Consider the following 26,408-nt stretch of genomic DNA (forward strand, 5'->3'; position numbering starts at 1 on the left):
TAGTTAGTGTGGAGATTTCTATAAATAGAGAACTAGCGCTACGGAAGTAGCGTAATTCTATATCATGTTTGAGGTTCGAACGGTTCTTAAATATCCTGTGTCTGCCATTAATTGTATCTAATTATTAATAAAAAGAAATCCTGAGAATTCCCAATGCCCAACGTTTGTTTAAAATCGTTTCAAATCGTTTTTAAATCATCTTTTTACAGCTTGTTTATGTTTTGTGACACTAAGAAAATTAAATAAAAACCATCAAAAATATATCTTGATTCGCTGTAGCTATTAACTTGTCTGCAACTCTACGTGTGATCATCGGTCCCTGTGGATTCGATCCCGCATTACTACTGCGTACTTTACTGTGCACTTTGCAGTTAGATAATCGGGTTAAAACTCGAGACATCAAGTTTTGGCGCCGTTGCCGGGGACCATTTGGTCACCCTAGAGTTAATGATCAGTTTAAGACTATAGCATTTTCTTTATTTTGTCTAATGTTTCTGTCTTTCTCTTTCTGTTGTGTTTTCAGGTGAATGAGCGGATTTCATACTAGAAGCAAAGGATCATCGAATTTAATACCTTTGGAGTTAGAGCTCGGCCGCCTAGAGAGACAAGTGAAAAAGAAAAGACTTGAGTCCGCTGAAGAGGTTGAAATGGCTGAACACCAAGAAGACCAATTTCAGGACAAACCGCAAAATCCAATTCCTGTAGATGGACGAGAAGGCAACAATGCTGGTGATAATCAGCATGCTGGTGTAGCTGCAAGACAACAGCTGGAGACTATGGCATGCCTAGGATGACGCTTGCACATTATGATACACCAGATGCATTCTATGCCGATCGTTCTGGGATTCGCCCACCTCCCATTGAGAGAAGAGACTTTGAGATCAAGACTGGTCTCATAAATTTGGTGGAGAAAAATCCGTTTCATGGAAACCCGTCTGAGGACCCGATGTATCACTTGGAGCATTTTGAGCGAGTCTGTGACACCAGCAGACATAATGGAGTTCCTCAAGGCGCTTTGAAATGCAGGTTGTTCCCATTTCCTTAGCTGATAAAGCTATCAGATGGTTAAAGTCCATCCCTCCAGGATCTCTTACTACATGGGAAGAGACAAGAGCTGCTTTTCTACAGCATTTCTTCACCAAGTTATCTGAGAAGAGCAGAATTGGAAGCTTTCAGCAGCTTGATTCAGAAAGCTTTCATGAGGCTTGGGAGCGTTTCAAGGAGTACACACAGGACTGCCCTCACCATGGTTACACTGATGTGAGCTTGCTGAACATTTTCTATAATGGAGTTCATGAAGAGAGTCAAGATGCCATGGACACAGCAAGTAATGGTGATTTCATGACCAAGACTGTTGAAGAAGCTTACACCTTGCTGAACAACCTGTCATCCAGCAAAGCAAACCGCAAGTCAAGGTTTGACACCAGCCAGAAGGGTGTGGTTATGAATCCAAGAAGATAGATGAGCTGAATGCCAAGATTGAGATGCTTCTCAAGAGAGATCAGAAATCTGTGAAATTTGTGGAGGAGCAAGGCTATCGTTCCTCACAAGAAATTGTTGGTGATGATTCAGATGATATGCAAGCTGATGTGAACTACATTGGTGGTCAAGGAAACTACAACAGAGGCTACAATCAGAACCTTGGATGGAGTCAAAATCAGCAAAATAATCTGTCTTACCGGAGCAACAATGTGGAGAATCCACAACATCAGTCCTACCCTCAGGCAGGAAACAGGCAGAACCAGAATCAGAACCAGAGTGTGTTCAACCAAGGATATCAGAACAGAAATCAATATCAGGGGAACAACTCGGGCAACTCAGGATTTCAGCAAAGGCAGCAGTACAACAACTACCAGAATCAAGGGAATGCCTCTTCGTCACAGTCTTCTCAGGATAACGAAATTAAGAAGATGCTGCAAATGGTGCTAGAAGGTCAGAAGAATAGCACTGCAGAGATAAACACCAAGGTGGATAACATGTATGGAGAGCTTAATGGGAAGTTCGAAGCTTTGAACACCCATTTGAAAGTTTTGGAAAAGCAAGTTGCTCAAACCGCCTCCAGCAGCAGAACAGCACCTGGATTTCTACCAGGGAAGTCAGAGACGAATCCCAAGGAGTTTGTGAATGCTATAACACTTAGGAGTGGAAAAACGATTGAGGAATCGAAAGAGAAAGAGATCGACCGATCTCAAGAACAGATCGACCGATCCAAGGGGAAGGAGATCGACCGATCCGGTCCATCTGGATCGACCGATCCCGTGTCGACGAAGCCAAATTCCTCTGAACCTGAAGAGGTGTATGTGGCGCCTCCTGCTTATGTTCCTAAGGCTCCATACCCATCCAGACCAAGGCAGAAGATCAAAGAACGTGAGTACGAGAAGCTAAAGAACCTTGTTGGGGAGTTACATGTGAGATTGCCATTCGTTGAAGCGGTGAAGATGGTACCTTCTCTTAAAAGGTACATGAAGGAGATTCTTACCGATAAGATGAGCCTAGAGCGTGGTGTGTTGATCTCAATGAGGAATGTAGCGCAGTTCTACAAAATGTCATGCCTAAAAAGCGTGAAGATCCCGGAGCATTTGTTCTACCATGCCGCATTGGATCACTTACCTTTGAGAAGAGTCTCTGCGATCTGGGTTCAGGAGTGAGCCTAATGCCTTTCTCTGTCTCTGAGAGGCTAGGCATGACGAACTACAAACTACAAGGATCTCCTTGGTCCTTGCTGACCGATCAGTGCGAAGACCAGTCGGTGTACTAGAAAACATCCCTGTTGGTGTTGGAAAGGGATATGTGCTTACCGATTTGTAGTTCTGGAGCTGGAAGAGGAACCTAAAGATCCTCTCATTTTGGGCAGACCGTTTTTAGCTACTGCTGGAGCCATGATTGATGTACAGAATGGGCATATAGACTTACGTCTAGGAGACATGGCGATGAGATACAATGTGGAGAAGGTGCTGAAAAATCCGACTATTGATGGACAGACTTTCTGGGTTGATACATTGACTGAACTGGTGGAGGAAATGGATGAAGAGTTGCACACTGATGATCCTCTACAAGTCGCATTGACCCAAAGGGAGAGTGAGTTCGGGTTCATGAACCAAGAAGTGGTTGGATTTTCTGAGATTTTGGATTCAGCCTCACCGATTGAGAAGCATGTCGCCTATGTCAGCCTTGAAGACTCAGGCACCGATAAAACCGTCAAACCGTCATCCTTCCAACCAGATTGGAGTGAGGAGAATGCTCCAAAGGTGGAACTTAAAGCCCTCCCAGCTGGGCTGAGGTATGCATTCTTGGGACCGAATTCCACATATCCTGTTATTATTTGTGCTAACCTGAATAATGTGGAGACCGCTTTGCTTCTTTCAAAATTGCGAAAGTATAGAAAAGCATTGGGGGTACTTTGGATGATATTACAGGTATTTCTCCAGATCTTTGCATGCACAAGATTCACTTGGAGGATGAGTCAAAGACGTCCATAGAGCACCAGCGAAGACTGAATCCCAAACTGATGGAAGTTGTGTGAAAAAGGAGATTCTAAAGCTGTTGAGTGCAGGGGTGATCTACCCAATTTCAGACAGCACTTGGGTGAGCCCGGTTCATGTGGTTCCTAAGAAGGGTGGCATCACTGTCATCACAAATGAGAAGGATGAGCTGATTCATACCAGAACAGTCACAGGGCATAGGATGTGCATTGACTACAGGAAGCTAAACTCAGCCACAAGGAAGGACCACTTCCCACTTCCTTTCATTGACCAGATGCTGGAAAGACTAGCCAACCACCCCTACTACTGTTTTCTCGATGGCTACTCCGGGTTCTTTCAGATACCCATTCATCCAGACGACCAAGAGAAGACAACATTCACCTGCCCATACGGTACTTTTGCTTACAGGAGAATGCCCTTCGGATTGTGCAATGCTCCTGCAACTTTCCAGAGATGCATGATGTCGATCTTTACTGATCTTATTGAGGACATTATGGAGGTTTTTATGGACGATTTCTCAGTCTACGGTTCTTCATTTAGCGACTGCCTTGCTAATCTGTGCAAGGTGCTGGAAAGATGTGAGGAGAAGAACTTGGTGCTAAATTGGGAGAAGTGCCATTTCATGGTGAAAGATGGCATTGTTTTGGGTCACAGGATATCAGAGCAGGGTATCGAGGTTGACAAAGCAAAGATTGAAGTTATGACCAGCCTACAGCCTCCCAGGACAGTGAGGGATATTCGGAGTTTTCTGGGACATGCCGGTTTCTACAGGAGGTTTATCAAAGACTTCTCTATGATAGCGAGGCCACTCACCGTCTGCTGTGCAAAGAAGCGAAGTTTGTTTTTGATGCTGACTGCCTCGCTGCGTTTCAGATTCTCAAGAAGTCTCTAGTCAGTGCTCCCATTGTGCAGCCACCGGATTGGGACTTGCCATTTGAAATAATGTGTGACGCAAGTGATTACGCGATTGGAGCTGTTTTGGGGCAGAGAAAAGACAAGAAACTCCATGTGATCTATTATGCCAGCCGAACGCTTGATGATGCTCAAATCAAGTATGCTACCACTGAGAAGGAGTTGCTGGCAGTAGTTTATGCTTTCGAGAAGTTCAGGTCCTATTTGGTGGGCTCGAAAGTAATTGTGCACACAGATCATGCAGCCTTGAAGTACCTGATGACGAAAAAAGATGCTAAACCGAGACTCTTAAGGTGGATCTTACTCCTACAGGAGTTTGATATTGAGATCAGAGACAAGAGAGGAGCAGAAAATGGAGTGGCAGATCATCTTTCCCGAATGAGAGTGGAAGCTGAAACACCACTGGATGATACATTACCCGAGGAGAATGTCTATGTGATCACCTTGCTGGAGGATGAGTATTTGGATCAGGCTGATTGCTGTGTCATGAGACAAATTCAGGATGAACTCCCATGGTTTGCAGACTTTGCAAATACCTATGTTGCTGAAATTGAACCACGAACTGAAGGGGTATGAGAGGAAGAAGTTCATGAGAGATCACTACAAGAAAACACAAATTTAACGACGGCCAAAATCGTCGTTATTTCCTCGGAAAAGAAGGCTTACGAGGAAATGGCGATGAAAGGCGTTTCGTCGTTATATGATTGTCGTAAGAGAAGATTCGTCGCCATTTCCTCGTTAATTAGCGAGGTTATATTTTCCTCGTAAAGAAGAATTAAGTTTTCGTCGTAAAGACCACGTGGGGTTTCCACGTAACGCGGTCGTTGTGCTTCCTCGTAAGAAACTCGTAAATGATTCGTCGTAAAAGACACGCAAAAACCTCTAAATAAATTCGTCGTAATAAAAACGTAAGAAACACGAAAATAATTCGTCGTAATAGAATCGTAACTAAATCCACGTAAAATCCTCGATAATTGTTCCTCGATATTTCGTCGTTAATTTTCCTCGTTAATACATCGGGAATTAGCGACGAAATTACTTTGTTTTCTATTTACTGAATTTATAAATAAAAATTATATTTATTTAATTTATTAATAAAATTTTAATTGAAATTAAATCGAATAGAAAAATTTTTTTGGCCGAATTAAAATGAAATTATATAATATATAAATAAGTTTTGAATTTTAAAATACAATAACAAAAAAAAAACTAATGCTGCATTGCCGCGTCGTAGAATTCCTCGCTCCTTCTCGAGAGATCTTCCTCGTTGACTTGCACGGATGTCTCGCCTGGAATGGGGTTTTGTTGTCTCATGGTCCTGAACATGGCCTCCCATTCCGGATTTGTGGCCGCTATGACGTCCAAGAAGTTCTCGAGACCAGTCATACGAGCTGTGAACGACGATTTTGTCGAGGCCAACTCGTTTTGTGTCGACGACAGCTGATGTTGTGTCGTCTCCAACACGTCGCGCAGCTGAGAGACTTCATCATCCCGTCTCTGGCCATAAGAGGAAGTCGCTCTCGGAACATCGTTGACGGAACCAATCCCCAACACACGTCCCTTTTTCTTAGGAGCGACCTTAAAAAACAATAAAATATATATTAAAATTTAAATTTTAAAGTAAAATGGAATTAATAAAAAATTTATATAAAATTTACCTCCTCGTAAATTCTATCCACTTCTATTGTGGATAAGACGACGGGTAATCCGTCGGCGGACTCCTGCGCCAGCTGGGTCTCACGCTCGTCAATACGAGCTGCCACATCATTGTAGATCTTCTCAGACCTCTCATCTACAAATGCGCCCGCCTTGTTTTGTGGGTCCGATCGAAAAGTTCCATAAGAGTCGGTAAACGTCCCAACTCCTTGGCCTAAAAATAGTTAAGAAAGTTTTTATTATATATATATATATATATATTAAAAATCAAAAAGTTAAATATTTAAATTACGTACCATTTCCAAACGGACGCGGGCGTGTGGTTTTGGCCCGTACTATGTTGCATCGCCCTGTGGCCATGCTCATCTACCGAGTTACGGGAGGCGGAGCAAGACTGGGCGACTCTCATGGCATCAGGATCCCTCCAGTAACGGATGAGGCCATCCCACACGTCCGTGGTGATGGTTGAGGGTTTGCCCCGCTCATAGCCCTTCACGATCCAGTCACCCTTCCAGTTGGAGACCGTGTCCAACAAACGTTTCTTCGCCTTGTCGATAAACTCTTTCCGCACCTTCTCAGTGACCCCCATGGACCAATTAAATTTTTGCTGCAAAAAAAAATTAATAATTAGTTTAGAAAAATAAAATTTAAAAAAATATAAATCAGGAATAAATTGTAAAAACTTACAGCGTAAATCTTGAACCACGTCCTTCTGATGTAGATCGGAGTGGATTTCCAGTTGGGATGTGCCATGGAGAAGTAACCTTTAATCGTCTCGGTTACTTCTGTTGCAAGGCAGTTATCAACCCCAAACCTGGAAAAAAAAAACAAATTCAAAGTTTTAAATATTTATTAAAGTCACAAATGAATTTTAAAAAATAAATGTAACATACATACCAAAGAGTTCCTTCAGGTCGGTCGGGGTCTATGATCGGTAAGCCTTCTCTGCCTGGCAAACCGAGAATGTCCTCAACAGTGTACTGAGAGTAAGGACAACTCGCTGGCACCATCAAATCAGCATGAACCTGATGGGCGGGCATCTGAGGAGGCACATGAGGAGCTGGCATCGGAGGAGGAGCTACCGGAGGAGGCACATGAGGAACTGATGGCGATGCCGTAGAAGAAGGCGAGACTCTCTGAGAAGATTGAGTCTCGGGGACGGTCTCCTGCTGACCCGAAGAACCAGGAGCTGAAGAAGAACCGGGAAGTGAAGACGGGTCTAACCGACTACCCGGTGGACCGAACATCTGCGAGTAGTGAGCACTACGCTGGTGCCTACGAATAGTCTGCAAAATTTAAATTTCTAAATTAAAGTCAAGAGTAAATAAAAAATTATGAACAGTATTAACTACGTAATTAATAAAATGAGGAAACCTAAATTTTGTAAACTAATTTCGTAAACTAAATTCCCTAAACTAACCACCTAATCTAAATTCCCTAAACTACTTAGAGAGGAAAGAGAGTTACCATGTTGAGAGGAAATAGAAGGCTGTAGAGAGGAATTAGAGAGGAAATGAAGAGGGCTGCGGTTTCGCCTATATATAGGATTAGTGTTCGTCGACAATTCGTCGCAAAATAACGAGGAAAGACAGAGGCCCGTCTTTCGTTTTGTCGCAAGGCCCAAGCAAATTAACGAGGATATACAGAGGCCCGTCTTTTATTTAACGTCGTTCTTGCGACGATTTTTGTTTTATCATCGATTTTACGTGGGCCCGTCTTTTGTTTCGTCGCAAGGCCCAAGCAAATTAACGAGGATATACAGAGGCCCGTGTTTTATTTAACGTCGTTCTTGCGACGATTTTTGTTTTTATCATCGATTTTACGTGCAAATAGCGAGGCTTTTTTTGCTAACCCCTAAAATTTTAAACCCCAAACCTCAAACCCTATCTTTCTTATCTCCAAACCTCAAACCCTATCTTCCTTATATTTCTTATCTTATACTTCATATATTTCTAACCCTTTAACTTCAATATATATATTTTTTGAATTTGAAAGGTTTAATACGTTGGAAAACAATTTTACAAATTTTGAATTTGACATATCACACAACAAATCAAACACACTCTACAAATCATATATGAAAGGTTTAAAAACATAAAAAAAAAATTGAAAATTAATTTTTTTTTAGTTTATATGAAGTAGGATGGGGAGTTTTAGGGTTTGCACATTTGGGGTTTAGGGATTTGGGTTTCATTTTAGTATATTTACCGACGAATTAACGACGAAAAGTAAAATAAAAAAGCTAACCTCGCTCATTCCACGTAAGTTAACGAGGCTCTTACGACGTTTTAGTCTTACGTGGAATAAGCGAGGTCCGCTTTTTTAATTATAAATCGTCTCTTATTCCACGTAAGTTAACGAGGCTCTTACGACGTTTACTGTTACCGTGGAATATGCGAGGTAATGTATTATAAATCGTCGTAAAATTCCCGTGAGATAACGTGGAAAGTACGACGACTGTCTCTAAACCCCTAAAACGAAACCCCAAATCCCAAACCACATCTTCTTTATCTTCTACTTCATATATCAAACACTTCTATCCTTTAACCTCAAGCAATTCATTCTAATCCAAACCGAAAATTATAAAAACACAATTCCTTTACTTATAATTAATGTCGATATCTTATTTATAAATAAACTCCCATTATCTTTAATTATATATAATAAATCAAACTCATACAAATATGAAATACATTAATCGGATTCATCGACATTCTCGTCATCACTTGAAACATCATCATTTACATGAAACTCGTCTTCAACAGCTTCCTCCGTGGGATCTTCGGTAAGATCTTCATACTCGTGATTATGCGGATCAATGAGAAGGATGTCATCAATTTCTTGTTCAGGTTCATGAACTTCATTTATTTGTTCTTCTTGCAATGGTGGTTCTTCTCCTACGATGATTCGTCCTCGAGGTGTAACTTTGATCACGGCTAACCAATTTATACCCGACTCTCTCATCCGTGGGTATGGAAGGAAGCTAACTTGGTCTGCTTGTGAAGCTAAGATGAAGGGCTCGAATTTGTTGTACCTCCGGCCACCGTTGACATCTACTACACCGAATTTGTTCAACCGAACACCTCTATTGACGACGGGGTCGAACCATTCACACTTGAAGAGGACGCATTTTAGCTTCAATATCCCTGGGAATTCGACTTCAATAATCTCCGTCAAGATTCCGTAGAAATCTGTTTCTCCTTTCACACAAATTCCATAGTTACTGGTTGCCCGCTGTTTACCATACTCATATGTGTGAAAAGTATAGCCTCGTGTGAAATACATCTGTGATGTGGTGACCTTTACAAGTGGAGATTGAATTACTTCGTGTAACCACTTAGGATAATCTGCATCGTCGTCATAATCAACCTATTTAAAAATAAAAAGAACGTTGAAATACAAATCATTCATGTATGAAAATTTTAAAAGTATTTGATTAATACCTGATTCTTCAACCACTTAACAAAGTGTTGATCTTTTCTTTTGTCTACGTCACTTGTGGATATACCAGGAAATGTTTCTTCGACTTGTGAAACAAACATGCTGTAAATTCACATTTTACATGAATTAATCTCTCTCAATTATATAATGTATACTCAATTTAAGTTACCTTTCAAAATAACGCATCAATGGATCCTCGCAATTGAGTAGAATATAGGTGTGTGCACTATGAGCGTCTTCTTCACTCGACCACCAAACCTGTTTTGATTTCCCACCAAGTCGTCCAATCTGGCTAAAGATTTCTGGAACACCAACAACTGCATATGTGGGCGCAACGTACGTACTTTTGACGCAAAGTAGTACGATGTGAAGTGAGAAACTTCTTCTGTCAAACTTCCAGCAATTATAGAACCTTCAACTTTGGCGAGGTTCTTTGCTTTTCCCTTCAAATATTTCATGGCTCGCTCGTACTGATACATCCATCCGTAATGTACCGGTCCACGAAGCAATGCCTCATATGGGAGGTGGATAGCTAGATGCTCCATCACGTCAAAAAAGCCTGGAGGAAATATCTTCTCCAAGTTGCACAATAAGATAGGAATGTTCTCCTGAAGCTGTTCTACGACTTCTTCTTTAAGAGTGCGTGTGCTCAAATCCCTGAAAAATGCTCCAATGCCTATTCCAAAAACAATTAAACACATTGTTAGTCAAATACTATTATTGTAAACTAAACCAATTTAATATTATTGTCCTATTGTAAACTACCTGCAAGTGCTTCATGTACGTTTGTTGGAAGTAGCTCCGCAAATGCAAATGGCAGAAGTCGTTGCATAAAGACATGACAATCATGACTCTTCATCCCGGAGAACTTTTGACCCTTTTCAACACATCTTGAAAGATTTGAAACATACCCATCAGGGAACTTCACTTCTGATGCCACCCAATTGAACAAAACCGACTTTTTTTCTGAAGACAATCTAAAAATTGGAACGGGAACTTGGCCATTGCTTTTTATATGTAACTCACTTCTTGAGCAAATATCCGGCAAGTCCAACCTCGATTTTATGTTGTCTTTTGTCTTCCCTGGGACATTCAATATTGTATTCATGATGTTCTCAAAGAAATTCTTCTCTATATGCATCACATCAAGGTTGTGGCGCAGAAGGAGATCCTTCCAATATGGTAACTCCCAAAATATACTCTTCTTGTGCCAGTTGTGATGAACACCGTAAGAATCAGGCATATTACGAGGGACATGCCAATTACCACCCCAGCGAACTGTTTCGTTAGCTCCGTAGTAGTCGATTTGCGCTTCAATTTGTTCTCCAGTTAGATATGGAGGAGGAGTGTCTCTCACAACCTTTTTGTGCCTAAACAAATTCTTGTTTCTTCGGTACGGATGGCCAACTGGAAGAAATCGACGGTGACAATCGAACCAACTTGTCTTTCTACCATTCTTCAGTTGAAATGCATCTGTCGTTCCATTACAATATGGACAAGCTAATCTCCCATGTGTAGTCCATCCAGACAACATCCCATAGGCAGGAAAGTCACTTATGGTCCACAAAAGCATAGCTCGCATCGTAAAATTCTTCTTCGTTGAGCAGTCATACGTCCTCACCCCTGTTGACCACAAATCCTTCAACTCTTTTATCAGTGGTTGTAGGAAAACATCAAGTGACCTTTTTGGATGCTTCGGACCGGGTATTAATATGGTCAAGAATAAAAACTCCCGTTGCATGCACATCTCCGGTGGCAGGTTGTATGGCGTAAGAAAGACAGGCCACAATGAATATTGTCTCCCTGACATTCCAAATGGACTAAATCCATCTGTGCATAATCCGAGGTACACATTCCGGCTATTGCTAGCGAAATTCGGATGTACTTTGTTAAAATGTTTCCAGGCTCTTGCATCTGATGGATGAGTCATCTCACCATCCGTCTGAGTATGCTCGGCATGCCACCTCATCTTTCCAGCAGTCTGCTCCGATTGGTACAATCTTTTCAATCTATCTGTAATTGGTAGGTACCACATCCTTTGGTACGGTACCCTATTACGTCCCCTTCCTTGCGGCTTGAATCGTGGTTTCTTGCAGAATCGACATTCTTCCAACTTCTCATCATCTCCCCAGTAGATCATGCAGTTGTCGATGCAAACATCTATCATCTCCGAAGGCAACCCAAGACTATAAACCAGTTTCTGAATCTCATAATAAGAATCAGCAGACTCATTGTCTTCCGGCAAATACTCTTTAAATAAATCTGCCCATTCGTTCATGCAACTTTCAGGTAGATTGTGATCAGTTTTAATATTCATCATTCTAGCAGCCAATGACAATTTAGAGAGACCTTCTCTACAACCACTGTAAAGTGGTTGATTTGCCGCATCTAACATTTCATAAAACTTTTTTGAATCTATGTTAGGTTCTTCATCTTCATCATCATGAGCTACGAATGCATCAGTTACCATATCATGAACCCTATCATAATCTACCATCGGCTGATCCTCCTGATGGTAACTATGTGCATTATGCAATTGATGATCAACCGGTTCTTCTTGAAAGTTGTTATTACTACTACTAGCTTCATTCTGATCATAACTATAACCTTCTCCATGTTGAAACCAGATATAATAATTTGGCGTGAAACCTCTATTTACTAAATGCTTCCAAACATTTTCACGATTTGCCAACTTTGAATTGTTACATTTCCTACAAGGACAGAATATTTTACCGCTTTCTTGGGCGAGCGGTGTAGAATCTGCTTGATGCATAAAACGCTCCAACCCAGCAAGATATTCTTTCGTCACTCTCCCGTTAGCATCTCTATGCATATACATCCACCTCCGCAACTCGAAAATATTTCCCAAGCCCGACATTTTTTTCACTTTTTTTTTCTTGTTGGTGTGCTTAAAATTATGTTCAAACCTCCATATATATAGAAAATTTTCGAATCTGGTAGTTGAATTTTGCTAGGAATTTACGACGAAAAATTAGGTTGGTGGCAAAAAAAACGTGTTAAGTTGGTGGATTTCTCGTTCTTTCCTCGTAAGTTATTTCCTCGTAAAAATCATGCTAAAATTACGACGAATTTGCGACGAAACACATTTTTCTCGGAAAAACCACGTTAACTTACGACGATTTTACGAGGAAAATCTTTACTCGGTATTTTACAAGGCCATTACGACGAAACTTTATTTCCTCGCAATTTCATCGTTAAGTCATCGTAATTTCACGAGGAATAGTTTTCCTCGTTAAATTTCCTTGCTAAAACTGTGTTTTCTTGTAGTGGATGTGAACCACTACTACTGGGATGATCCATTCCTCTACAAGAGATGCTCAGATGGTTTATTCAGGAGATGTGTTCTGGAGAATGAGATGCAAGGGATTCTTTTCCACTGCCACAGTTCAGAATACGCAGGCCATTTTGCAACATTCAAGACGGTTTCTAAGGTCCTGCAGGCTGGTTACTGGTGGCCTACACTTTTCAGAGACGCCCATGAGTTTGTCTCAAAGTGTGATGCATGTCAGCGGAAGGGTAACATCAGTAAGAGAAATGAGATGCCCCAAAATTTCATCCTTGAAGTTGAAGTTTTTGATGTATGGGGAATTGATTTTATGGGCCCTTTCCCATCTTCTTATGGAAATGAGTACATCTTGGTTGCGGTTGATTATGTCTCCAAGTGGGTGGAAGCAGTAGCCAGCAAGACAAATGACTCTAGTGTTGTCAAGAAAATGTTCAAGACAGTCATTTTTCCAAGATTCGGGATCCCGAGAGTGGTTATTAGTGATGGAGGCTCTCACTTCATCAACAAGACGTTCGATAAACTGCTGAAGAAACATGGAGTAAAGCATAAGGTAGCTACACCTTATCATCCTCAGACAAGTGGGCAGGTTGAAATATCGAACCGAGAAATCAAGGGGATTTTGGAGAAGGCTGTAGGCAAAACAAGGAAAGACTGGGCTGTGAAGCTTGATGACGCCTTATGGGCGTATAGAACCGCCTACAAGACTCCCTTGGGCATCACTCCTTTTAATCTGGTCTATGGAAAGTCTTGTCACCTACCTGTGGAATTGGAGTACAGTGGTTTTTGGGCAACGAAGTTGATGAACTTCGACATTAAAACCGCAGCAGAAAGGAAGATGGTTCAGTTGAACGAGCTGGACGAGATTCGGTTGAACGCCTATGAGAACACCAAAATCTACAAGGAAAGAACTAAGGCATGGCATGACAGAAAGATAATCCCGAGAGACTTCGCTGCTGGAGACAAAGTCCTTCTGTTCAACTCTAGACTCAAGCTATTTCCTGGAAAGCTTAAGTCTCGTTGGTCCGGACCTTTCACCATCACAGAGGTTAGACCTTATGGAGCTGTTGTCTTGGAAGACAATGGGAAGAAATTCACCGTCAATGGGCAGAGGCTAAAACCTTACTTCACAGATGCAAAACCCGAAGAAGGAACCAACATTCCTTTATCGGAACCCGATCTCGCCTAAGGACAACAAAATAGTCAGGCTCGCGACTTTAAACAAGCGCTGACTGGGAGGCAACCCACATGGTTTGATTTTCTTTCTCTTTTTGTGATTATGTTTTCTTGTGTGAATTGATTTTTGGTTGTGTTTTTAGATGATTTTTAGGCATGTATCACGATCAGGCATAGATCGATCCGAAAGAAACAGAACGGCGATCCAGGTAAGGGATCGGTCGATCCGGTATACGCAGATCGGTCGATCCGTGCATAAGATCGGTCGATCCTAAGAGTACGGATCGGTCGATCTAAGGTAAGTCTTGCCCGGTTTGATTTCACTCAATTTAAACCGGAAAACACCCACAAAAGATCCCACTCGCGAAAATCAGATCAAAACACTCATAATTTCATCTTCCTCTCCTCTCAAACTCTCTCAAACCTCTAAAGAACATGCAAATCGATTTTCATCATATCTCAACCGATTTTTGTAATTCTTGGTGCTAAACTCATTAGTTTTTCAAGCTCTATCCATTTCTACCATCAGTTTTCATCAAGACACAGGTATGACTCTCTAATTTTAGAATCAAAAATCGCCCTAGGGTTGGATTTAGGGGAATCTCCGAATTCTAAATGGAATAGCATCTAGGATGGTTTATTTGTGATGATTATACTCATGGGTTACCTAGATTGCCAATTTGTAGGATGAATTGCGATTTTGCCTAAAAAAAAAAAAAAAAAAAAAAATTTAATTTTCGAGTTTAATTGAAAAACGAAAATTGGAATGGAGTGTGATGTGTTATTTTGAGTTTAGAGAAGAGATGTGTGCTAAATTTTTACATGTTTAGGAGGTTGATCAGAAATGATTATATAAGAGTGTTTTTCTATATGTCTCTTACTTGGGTTTTGATGAATTAATTTTGCAGATAATGCCTAAGAGACAGAAGAAGCAGAGTGGGCGTGGGGATTCCTCGGTACAGACTGCTAGGCTCAGCACAAAGGGCAAGTTCCGAAAGACGGATAGGTCTCATCCTGCGAATCGAGAGATAACCCAGCAGTGGGATATACATGATGATGATTTCTATGAGCAGATGAGGGGAGTGGAAATATGTCCGTCGCGCTTCGCTCACAGAGACACTACAGATGCATTGGGGATAACCGAGGATATTGAAGCCTTGTTCGAGAAGATTGGCCTGGGATACATCTTCGATCTTCACTGTGATTGCTATGCTGACTTGACCAGGCAGTTCCTCGCATCAGCCCGCCTCTACCATCCTGACGAGGACAACCCAGTTGCTGATAAGGCGATGTTCTCCTTCATTGTGAACAGGCAGTACCACTCCATGACCATCTTTCAGCTGTGCGACGTCTTTGGGTTCGGGAAAGGACGTCAATCTTGTGTTCCTGACTTCCCGGAACACAATGATTTCTGGACATTCATCGCTTCAGGAAACTTCATCTCTCGAGAGGCCAAGCAAGCGAGAATACGTAGCCCTGTTCTGCGATATGCAGTGAGAGTGATCAGCAGTGTTATCTATGGGAAGACGGAACCCGCTGCAGTGACAAAAGATGAGCTAGCTCTTCTGTTCATCGGGGCTGGACACCTATGGCCTCAAGGCGCGGACATTACCTATGTTAGCGGGAAGGACATAAACATAGGAGCTGTGATCGCGGAGAAGCTTGCGTACTTCAAAGTTTCAGATACGAAGAGATGTGGGTTTGGAGCGGTTATCACACAGATCTTAAGGCATTGTGGAGTGTTTCTTCCACCTGTTGACAGAGTGGTGGATAAGAAGGGGATGTATCAGAACTTTTTCGACATGAGAGCACTCATTAGCAGCCACTACCTCACCGGCCCTTGGCGAGGAAGCATCGACAAGTCCGCCCCTCATATCTACCAGTTCCAGAACCAACAAGGGAGAGAGCAATTTGTCAAGCTACCCGATACCGCCATCACCGAGCTGACTGATCCAGGTGCTATCATATTTCTACCACCGCCTGCATCTCTCTGCACCAGACCCGCGACACTGAAGAAGAAAGGAGTCGCATCATCATCGACACACCAGCAGACACCACATGATGATATAGAGGAGGAACCTGAAGATGAGGAAAGTCTTTTCCCCACGGATTTCACTCCGTATATACTGCCACCAGCACCTCCCGCTACTGCATCCGCTGCTGAGATCAACGCTTGGTGCATCAAGAGCCATCAAACCAACAACTCCATACTGCTGAAGATGTGGAAGGGAATCTGCAACATTAAGAAGGGATGCGCATCACAGCCAGCTGTTTCTGGAGATAGCGATGACGACTCAGGCGCTCACGACACCGCTGCTGGACCTGAGGCAGCGGAGGACTCTGATGATGATGGAGCCTTGGAGAGGCGCTCCAAGAGGCGTACTGACCGCAACGCCTGATCGGTAATCTCTCTTGGAATTATTTTCACACCGAGACGGTGTGAAGTAAGTCTGGGGGAGGATGCTACTTATGTACCATATTGCTTTTATTTCTTTTATTTTCTTAGTTTATCGGATTTGATTGTGTTTTAAAAAAAAAAAAAAAAAAAAAAAAAAAAAAAAAACTCTCTACGTATTTTTCTCAGACCCTATGATGATTATTAGACTATTTCCTTGTGTGTTGTGCATTACATTTCATATTGACCATTTTTCAGGACTGTTAGCGCAGACAAACCGAGGAACCACTTGACCAAGCAACCTCTCCTTAAATCTTTTATCAAGTCTCAGTGAATTGTAATCGACTCAAATATTTTTGACCATTAATGAATTTAATTTCTTTTGACCAGGAATCAACATCAGGAAACGGTACACCATATACACATTCAGGATTTTCTTTACCACATTTTACCACTCTTTAATAATCCTGAATGGCCAGACTCATCAATAGTTTGGTACCACATCTACACCGTACCCTTTTATTTCATCTCCATGCATTCTTACACACTGATTATATGTGCATACATGTGCAAAAACAATGGAAAGATTAGGGTAGACATGGTTCATCCGACTGCTTAGGTAGGATCGGAACATTTAGGTGGTTAGACACGGACCTGTGTGTCTAGAGGTGTAAATAGAAAAATTGGGTGTTGTAAGTGTGTGATTGCATCGCAGTGTATATATTCGATTTCGGTTTGAATATGTTTTCTTCAAAAAAAAAAAAAAAAAAAAAAAAAAAAAAAATAGATATTATTCGATCGATTACCACAAAACATTTGCAAGTAATCGGTCCAAAAAAAAAAAAAGTTCATGTTTATATCTCATTCAGTATATTTGATTTAGACATTTATTTTTATTTTATGTACTAGAGATGATGCTTTGTTTAAATTTGGGGTTAGAGTTTGAGATTTGTTGGGTTTTGATCATTTGAGACTTGAGCAGTTCGAAAACATGGTTATCAATATACTCGGTCTCTCCAGCGATTTTGCATAATGTTTTGCATTTTTTTTGTTATCGCTGATACCCACAAACACTAAAACAGCCTCCCATACACCGAGCCCGTTATACCTGATGGAGATATCTTTGGTGGAAAGGTCACGCCCTTTTTAATGAATGTAAAGAGTTGATTACTTGAAACTGAGACTTGCAGGTCTGAAATATGGGAAGGTTTGCGAGGTCTTGGTAGGGATTTGGAATGAAAGCCTTGACAGTCTCTGATTCAAGTGGTTAGCGAAATCACAAGGTAAGGTCTACTGAGGGTTAGTGAGCTCCCAAATTTTAATCCTCTTTACTTGAGGACAAGCAAAGATTCAAGTCTGGGGGAGTTGATATTCCGTGTTTTTAACGGTTTTAAACTCGTTTTGGAGCAATTAAATGATCGGTTTTAATTAATGTTTTGGTCTATTTGATGCGTTTTGGTGTTCTTAAGTGTAATATGCAGGTTACTAGATAGCTTGAAAGAAAAGAACGCATTCGGGATTTATTCAGAAGCAAGATAGACCGAACAATGGACCGAATGAAGTATTGATCGCACAGGACGTGGGATCGACCGATCCGGTCAATGTGGATCGACCGATCCTATGCTTTCATACACTAGATCGACCGATCCGGTCTATGTGGATCGACCGATCTCAGGCTCTACGGGCTCCACACGCACAAACGAGCTTTTCACTCTTTTTTACCCACTCCCCTCAATAATGGAGAAAAGAACTCGACCTTTGAGACTCAGAAAAGACCAGGGGTGACCAAGAAGGAGACTTACAAGTTCTTGGGAGAGATTTGAGAGTTTTGTTCATCTTTTGTGTGATTTGTGAAGATTTGTAAAGGAGTTCATCTCAAAACTATTTGGAGAAGATCTTCTGAACCTTTACTCTGTTTTAATACAATCTTATCATGTTTTCTTTATCAAAATCGTTTTGTTCTTGCTTAGTTATGTGTGAGTAGTCATCTAGTTGGGTTTAGGGGTTCTCATAGGGGATTTCTTGATGTTTTGATTCATAAAACGTGTGTAGACTAAGGGATTACGTTTTGGTTCTTCATCTAATGGATTTCTTACTGCTTGAACTGAATTGATCACTTAGTTCATGATATCAGATTGTTTGATGCACCGAAAGTGATTGTTTGAACTTCCGAGAATACTTTAGATGAGCAAAGTGTCCTTAACCCTCGGAAGTTGATGTTATTGCGCTTTGTGAACATATTGAACCTGTTCTTAATGCTTGTTTAGAAATTGAAACTCAGCGGAAGTTAGTGTGGAGATTTCTATAACATAGAGAACTAGCGCTACGGAAGTAGGTTAATTCTAATATCGTGTTTGAGTTCTAGACGGTTCTTAATATATCCCTGTGTCTGCCATTAATTGTATCTTAATAAAAAGAAATCCCTGAGAATTCCCAATGCCCAACGTTTGTTTTAAAATAGTTTTCAAATCGTTTAAATCATCTTTTTACAGCTTGTTTATGTTTTGTGACACCTAAGAAAATTAAATAAAAACCATCAAAAATATATCTTGATTCGCTGTAGCTATTAACTTGTCTGCAACTCTACGTGTGATCATCGGTCCCTGTGGATTCGATCCCGCATTACTACTGCGTACTTTACTGTGCACTTGCAGTTAGATAATCGGGTTAAAACTCGAGACATCAAGTCCCTGGCCCTTCAAGAAACTCAACAAACAGGTGGTTTTAATGATTTCTTGCGACGGTTTCCGTTTCGGTTACCAATTCAAAACCGATACACCAAACATCGACCTACTCATATCCGAAGGAACCGAAGCCAAATCCGGTTTAATCCCGGTTTTCCCCACCATGACATTCCCAAACCACTACTCCATCGCGACCGGACTCTACCCGGCTTACCACGGTATAATCATGAACTCTTTTACCGATCCAGTAACCGGAGATAAGTTCAACAAAGGTCTAGATCCAAAATGGTGGTTAGGTGAACCGTTGTGGGTAACCGCAGCAAACCAAGGTCGCAAGGCTGTCACTTACTTCTGGCCAGGATCTGAAGTCCCCAAAGATTCTTGGACTTGTCCTAAAGAGTTGTGTCCTCATTACAACTCTTCGGTTTCTTTTGAAGAAGTTACACTCGAGTGATATACTAATAGTCATCAAGAACAAACACCAACAAGTGGTATCAGAGCCCAAGGTTATTGTGCAGGAGGTGATTGCGAGTGATCGTGATCTAAGGCGTTAGTCGATCCTAAGTGTTTTTTCGATCTGTGTGTTTGACAAGCTCGGATCTTGATGATGGAGTCTGTTACGAAGTTCAAAATGGAGAAGTTTGATGGTAAAGGTGACTTTGGGATGTGGAAGTTCAAGATGCTGATGCAGCTTGAGTTACAAGGACTCGGTAAGGTGCTTCAAGCTGAATCAAATGAAGGATCATCGAAGATAGATGATGATGATTTGAAGCTGAAAGCCAAGAAGGAACCTGATCCCAAAGCTAAAGAAAAGGATACTAGAGTGAGGAATCTAATATGCTCTAGCCTTACTAATATCATGTTGAGGAAAGTGATGAAAGAGCAGACGGCCATGGGGGTTTGGAAAGCACTGGAGGCTGACTATCAAACCAAGACTCTGCCAAATAGGATCTATCTGAAGCAAAGCTTTGCAAGCTTCAAGATGTCTGAGCAGAAGTCGATTGAAGAAAATTTGGATGGATTTCTAAAGTTGGTTGATGACTTGGCGAGTCTTAACATCATTGTATCTGATGAAGATCAAGCCATACAAGTGCTATCAAGCTTACCGACTCAATACGACTCCCTGGTTCACACCTTGAAGTATGGGAACAGCAAAGAGACACTGACTTTAAAGGAAGTCACCACTTCTGCTTACTCAAAGGAAGCTGAGTTAAGAGAAAAGAGACTCGTTGGAAAGTCAAGTTCAGCTGGTGAAGGACTCATGGTTTTTCAAGGAAAAGGTGATAAGCTTCAAGGAAGGAAGCAAGGGAGAGGAAGAAGTATAGAGACAACGGTTCAAGGAAAGGCTCTAGGTCACAGACACCAGCTAAACCAAGAGAGTGTTGGGTCTGTGGCAGAGAAGGTCATTTCAAGAGGGATTGCCCCGAGAGAAAGGGAATAAGCAGCAGAATGCAAATGTTGCTCAGAGACAGGAACCTATGATCTTAACCGCAAGTATACATGACACTCGTGATCAATGGGTTCTGGACTCTGGTTGCACATTTCATATCACACCAGATAAAGAAGCTCTGTTTGACTTTAAAGAAGTTGATGGTGGGAAAGTTCTAATGGGGAACAATACTCACAGTGAAGTGGCAGGAATTGGAAAATTGAAGATCGTGAATCCAGACGGAACAGAAGTCATTCTGACTAATGTGCGGTACATGCCTACAATGGATAGAAATCTGATCTCTTTTGGACAGTTGGAAAAGAGTGGGTGCAGTTACGAGGGAGTTGGATTCAATGTTACATTCTCTAAAGATGGGAAGCAGGTGATCACAGGAACATACAAGGATGGTTTGTACTTCTTAAATGGAAGTGTGCAAAAGGGAATTGCTGCAGTTGCTAGACCAGAAGTTGATACGACAAAGAGATGGCATTCGAGGCTGGGTCACATGGGGTTAAAGTGCATGAATGAATTAGTCAAAGGTGGCTATCTTGATGGAAAAGAAGTTCATACGCTTGACTTCTGTGAAGAATGTGCTCTCAGAAAAGCACAGAAGCAGAGTTTTCAGGAAGGAAAGCACACGACTAAAGAGCCATTGGAGTACATTCATTCAGATTTGTGGGGTTCACCAAGTGTTGAAGAGAGTCTTGCTGGCTGTAAATACTTCATAACGTTCATTGATGACTACTCAAGAAAGGTTTGGATTAATTTCCTAAGATTTAAGGATGAAGCATTTCAGAGTTTCAAAGAGTGGAAGCAACTTGTTGAGAATCAAATAGGAAAGCGTGTGAAATGTCTAAGGACAGACAATGGTTTGGAATTCTTTAACAAGGCATTCGATGGATTGTGCAAGAGCTCAGGGATTAAACGTCACAACACTTGTTCCTATACTCCGCAGCAAAACGGAGTAGCTGAGAGAATGAACAGAACGATTATGAACAAGGTTCGAAGCATGTTAGCTGAGACAGGGTTTGGAAAACAGTTTTGGGCAGAAACGGCGTCAACAGCAGTGTATCTGATTAATCGATCTCCAACGTCGTCATTGAGTTTTAAGATTCCAGAAGAAGTTTGGTCAGGAAAGAAAGTGATTTTTGATCATCTTAAGAGGTTTGGTTGTGAAGCGTATGTTCATGTGGTTCAAGACAAAGTGAGTCCAAGAGCTTTAAAAGGTTACTTCGTGGGATACCCTCAAGGCGTAAAAGGCTACAGAGTGTGGTTACCAGAGGATGGTAAGTGTACAGTTAGCAGAAATGTCATTTTTCATGAAGATAAGGTGTTTAAAGACTCTGCTGAGAAGAGCCTTGAGAAAGCTACACGAGCGAAGAAGGGAAAGAAAGTTTCATTCAGTTTTGACAAGACCTTTGAGGATTCTAGTTCAGGTGGAGCTTTGTCAGAAGAAGTGAATGAAGTTCCGAGTTCAGAGTCAGAAGAGTCTGAAATAGAGGAACATAATGAAACAGAGGATACGCCAGGGGAAACTTCTACAGAGAACTTAAGTGATTATGTTTTGGCTCGAGATAGAGCTAAGAGAACCATAAAGAAACCGTCAATGTACGAGGAAGGAGGAGATTATGTTGTTGCTTATGCGTTGATGTGCGCAAAAGATGTTGACATAGAAGAACCTAAAACTGTGGCAGAAGCTATGAGAAGCAAGTACTGGATATATTGGAAGAAAGCTATGCAAGAGGAAATTGATTCTTTGGCTAAGAACAATACATGGCTGGTTGTCGATAAACCAGGAAGGAAGAAAATTGTTGGTTATAAGTGGATCTTCAAATACAAGGAGGGAATTCCAGGAGTGGAACCAAGGTTCAAAGCTCGTTTGGTGGCTAAAGGCTTCACTCAGATAGAGGGTATTGATTACAACGAAATTTTCTCTCCAGTGGTAAAGCATGTGTCAATTCGGCTGTTGTTGTCAATGGTTGTTAACTGTGACATGGAACTAGAACAGCTAGATGTAAAGACAACTTTTTTACATGGAACTCTAGATGAGGAGATATATATGAGTCAGCCTGAAGGATTCATTAGGAAAGGAGATGAGTCGAAAGTGTGTTTGCTCAAGAAATCTTTGTATGGTTTAAAACAGTCTCCTAGACAGTGGAATCAAAGGTTTGATGAGTTTATTAAGAGACTAGGCTACACTCAGTGTATTCATGATCCGTGTGTTTACTTTAAAGGAAAGACTTTGGAGGAGAAAGTGTTCTTATTGCTTTACGTGGATCATATGTTAGTCGCATCAAAAGATATGAAGAAGATTCAGATGTTGAACGAAAGCTTAAAGTCTGAGTTTGAAATGAAAGATTTGGGAAGAGCTACTCGTATCTTGGGGATGGACATCATACGTGACTGGAAGAACGGGATTTTAAAGCTTTCGCAAGAAAAATATTTGAGACAAGTATTGAAAAGTTTCAATATGCAGGGAGCAAAACCAGTTGTTACACCGGTTAGTTCCCAGCATAAATTGAGAAAGTTAACTGATACGGAGATCAAGGAGGAAGCTAACTACATGGACAAGATTCCGTATGCTAGTGCGGTTGGAAGCCTAAGGTATGCAATGATTGGTTCTCGACCTGATTTGGGATTTCCTATTTGTCTGATCAGCAGATACATGTCTCAACCAGGAAGGGCTCACTGGGATGCAGTCAGATGGGTTTTCAAGTACCTAACAAGAGCTCTGGATATTTGTCTAACGTTCACTAAGCAAGAAGTGTTTGAAATTGTTGGATACAGTGATTAAGACTACAATTCAGATTTAGATCGCAGGAGATCAGTTTCAGCTTATCTTTTTCAAGTTGGGGGTAATACTGTCAGATGGCGAGCCACACTACAGTCTGTAGTTGCATTGTCAACCACAGAAGCTGAGTATATGGCTCTCACTGAAGCAGCTAAGGAGGGGAAATGGTTAATGATGATTTGCAGTGAATTGGGATTCAATTTCAAGAGCTACAAGTTATACGGTGATGCGTAAAGTGCAATATGTCTAGCTAACAATGCAGTCCATCATGGCAGAACGAAGCATATGGATACTAAGTACCATTTCATCTGGGATAAAGTTCGTGAGGGTTCCGTTGATCTAATCAAGGTGCATACTACTCTAAATGCAGCTGATTTTCTAACGAAGTGTTTACCTGGTCCGGCGTTTCAGAAAGGTTTGGAGCTGGCCAAGATTCTCGCCTGATTGGTTGAGGTGGAGCTCGAGGTGATTTTGTCGATTTGATTACCTCGTTCAGGAGAAAGAGAAACTAAGATTAGTTTATGGGTTACAGAAATCGACAGTTCCTAAAAATGTATGGTGAAATACGATTGAAGGAAGAAATAGCAGAGAGGGATTCTTACTCTGCATGCGTGAAGTCGGAAGTGGGTTGGAAAGGGATCTGCTTTTATTATGAATCAGCGGTAAAGTTGAACACGTTCGACTAGGCAGAGTTGAAAGAGGTACAGAGAGTTGGACATCTGAGATGAGCAGTCGGACATCAGTTGGATTGATCTGGTTAGGTGGAGTCGCAGCTGTGGGGTTTTGGTTGAAAGAGAAGTGCAGTTCTCGGGGTTTCAGAAATCGCCAAAAGGGGATTAGGGTTTCAGACAAGTGAACCGACAAAGGTGGAGATTGTGAGTGTTTGTCGTGTTTCACTAAGCTTTAGCTGGAGCTGGGCTTGAGACGTCTAGGCCCATACCAAAGATGTTATTGTTGACTTGGGCGAGAAGCTAACGGGTTTTAGTTGGACTTCGGAGATTGATCAGAAGATCAAGCCTGTCAAGCTAAAACGACGGCGTTAGAGTTAATGATGATATAAGATCATCATCTTCCTCCTCGAAAAGAAGAAGTTGTTACGATTCTGTTACAAACAGAAGCTCAGAGAATCGCAGAGAGAAAGAGTCTTATCTTGGTGAAGATCGCAACGGTGAAGGTGGAGAGCTCGCCGTGATCGGAACCGCGGAAGATTCTGATTACCGGTGGTGTATTTCAGAGGTAGTCTTTACGCATTTGCTTCGGTGAGATCCGTTGTTTGTATGCGTTGAAAGATACCGAGACTTTGTATTGATCCTGAGCTATAGTGACAGTTGAGAGTGATCGTACTCTTCCCGGACAGTAGGAAACGAAGTCCAGGTGAACAAATCTTGTGTGTGTTGCTTGCAATTTACGTTTTCGTCATTAACCTGCAAACATACAAGAACGATCGAAGTTACACTCGAGTGATATACTAATAGTCATCAAGAACAAACACCAACAAGGGTCGATAAGGTCTTGAGCTACTTCGATCTTCCACAGAGCGATATACCGGACTTCTTGATGCTGTATTTCGACCAACCGGACAAGGAAGGCCATGAGTATGGTCCTGATGATCCTCGTGTTACGGCTGCGGTCGGGAGGGTCGATAGAATGATCGGTAGGGTCATTCAAGGACTCAAGAAGAGGGAGATCTTCGATGAGGTTAATGTGATATTGCTTGGCGATCACGGAATGGTGACAAACTGTGACATGAAAACAATTTACATTGATGATTTAGCAGAGTGGGTCAAGATACCAGCGGATTGGATCAATGCTTATAGCCCCGTGCTGGCGATGAACCCTAAGTGGGGTAAAGATGTCAAGAATCCAAGCGAGAAGAACGCAGAACTCGTGGCTAAGATGAACGAGGGTTTGAGCTCAGGGAAAGTAGAGAACGGTGAGTTTTTGCAGGTATACTTGAAGGAGAAGTTACCTAAAAGACTGCACTATTCAGAGAGTTCTCGGATTCCGCCGATTGTAGGAATGGTCGGAGAAGGTCTAATTGTTAGACAGAACAGAACAGGTGTTCATGAATGTTATGGAGATCACGGATACGACAACAAGTACTTCTCCATGAGATCTATCTTTATTGGACATGGTCCTAGGTTTAGGCAAGGAAAGAAAGTGCCGTCCTTCGAAAATGTTCAGATCTATAATGTTGTTGCGGAGATTCTTGGACTCAGACCAGCTTCCAACAATGGTTCTTCTTTGTTCACTAGGAGCATTCTCTCGTCCTCTGGAGAGACAGGGGAAGTGGAATGAAGCTAAACAAGCATCTTAGTTCAAGATCATTCATGAATAATAACCTGATAATTGTGTGTTTTTGTTAATTGATCAATGTGATTTAGCTTGTGATGTTTTTTTATGTGTTAACTCTGGAAACGAATAATAAATAAATAAATGTTCTTGAATAACCTCCTTTTTACTCCAATTTTCATTTTACTCAAAAGAACTCTTTGATTACTAACGTGAAAAATGTGGTTTCTTAATTCTTTATTAGAAGTTTTTCAAAGAAAATCTGTGCACCACGGGACCATATACATTGCATAGAATCACATGATCTATTATCTCTTTGCTATCTACGTCGATTAATCTAATCACTTCTTATTGGCTTATTGCGGTCGCCAATGTTGAATTCGAGATGCAAATGTGTAACAAAAGATTTATAAAAAACTACAATACAAAAAAAAATGATAAAATAATTGTCAATTATTTACTACGTTGTTAAGACTTTTCTGTTGTTTGTTTAGTAAAAGACTAAGACATATTTAATATTTTGTCAGTAGGGCATAAGAGCTTAGTTTGTAGACTTATTACTGTAAGGCTAAGATATAATACTTCTTAGTGAACATATAATTGCTTTAGCTAAGCTTAAGCTGATAACCACTTAGTTGGATAATTCAGATTCCGAATGGTTTACGCACATAAAAATGCGTTTATGTTTCATGTTTAATTATAACTTCCATTGTTTGGAAGTCATAGATTATAAGGCTTACCTTTTTATAGGCAGAAGGATGCACTTAACCTTCCTCTGCTTACTTTGTGTGGCAAGAGAACCTTTGAAAGAAACTCATCAGACACATTGTTTGGAGCAGCCTTAAA

General features: G+C 41.3%; 1 protein-coding gene and 1 non-coding gene across 2 annotated transcripts; one reads left to right on the forward strand and one right to left on the reverse strand.

The window, feature by feature from the left end:
- Positions 1-1,144: 1,144 nt before the first annotated feature.
- LOC125584787 lies at positions 1,145-1,253 on the reverse strand. Its single transcript, XR_007321695.1, has one exon. It is a non-coding gene; the product is annotated as a small nucleolar RNA R71 (small nucleolar RNA).
- A 17,822-nt stretch (positions 1,254-19,075) lies between these two features.
- Positions 19,076-25,724, forward strand: LOC125583495 (venom phosphodiesterase 2-like). The gene is made up of 3 exons (XM_048750506.1): positions 19,076-19,489; positions 23,931-23,932; positions 24,770-25,724. The coding sequence occupies exons 1-3, from the start codon at positions 19,094-19,096 to the stop codon at positions 25,566-25,568; spliced, it is 1,197 nt and encodes a 398-aa protein (XP_048606463.1). The 5' UTR covers positions 19,076-19,093; the 3' UTR covers positions 25,569-25,724.
- Positions 25,725-26,408: the final 684 nt, after the last annotated feature.

Source organism: Brassica napus, chromosome C3, assembly GCF_020379485.1.
Source record: "Brassica napus cultivar Da-Ae chromosome C3, Da-Ae, whole genome shotgun sequence".
Taxonomy (NCBI): domain Eukaryota; kingdom Viridiplantae; phylum Streptophyta; class Magnoliopsida; order Brassicales; family Brassicaceae; genus Brassica; species Brassica napus.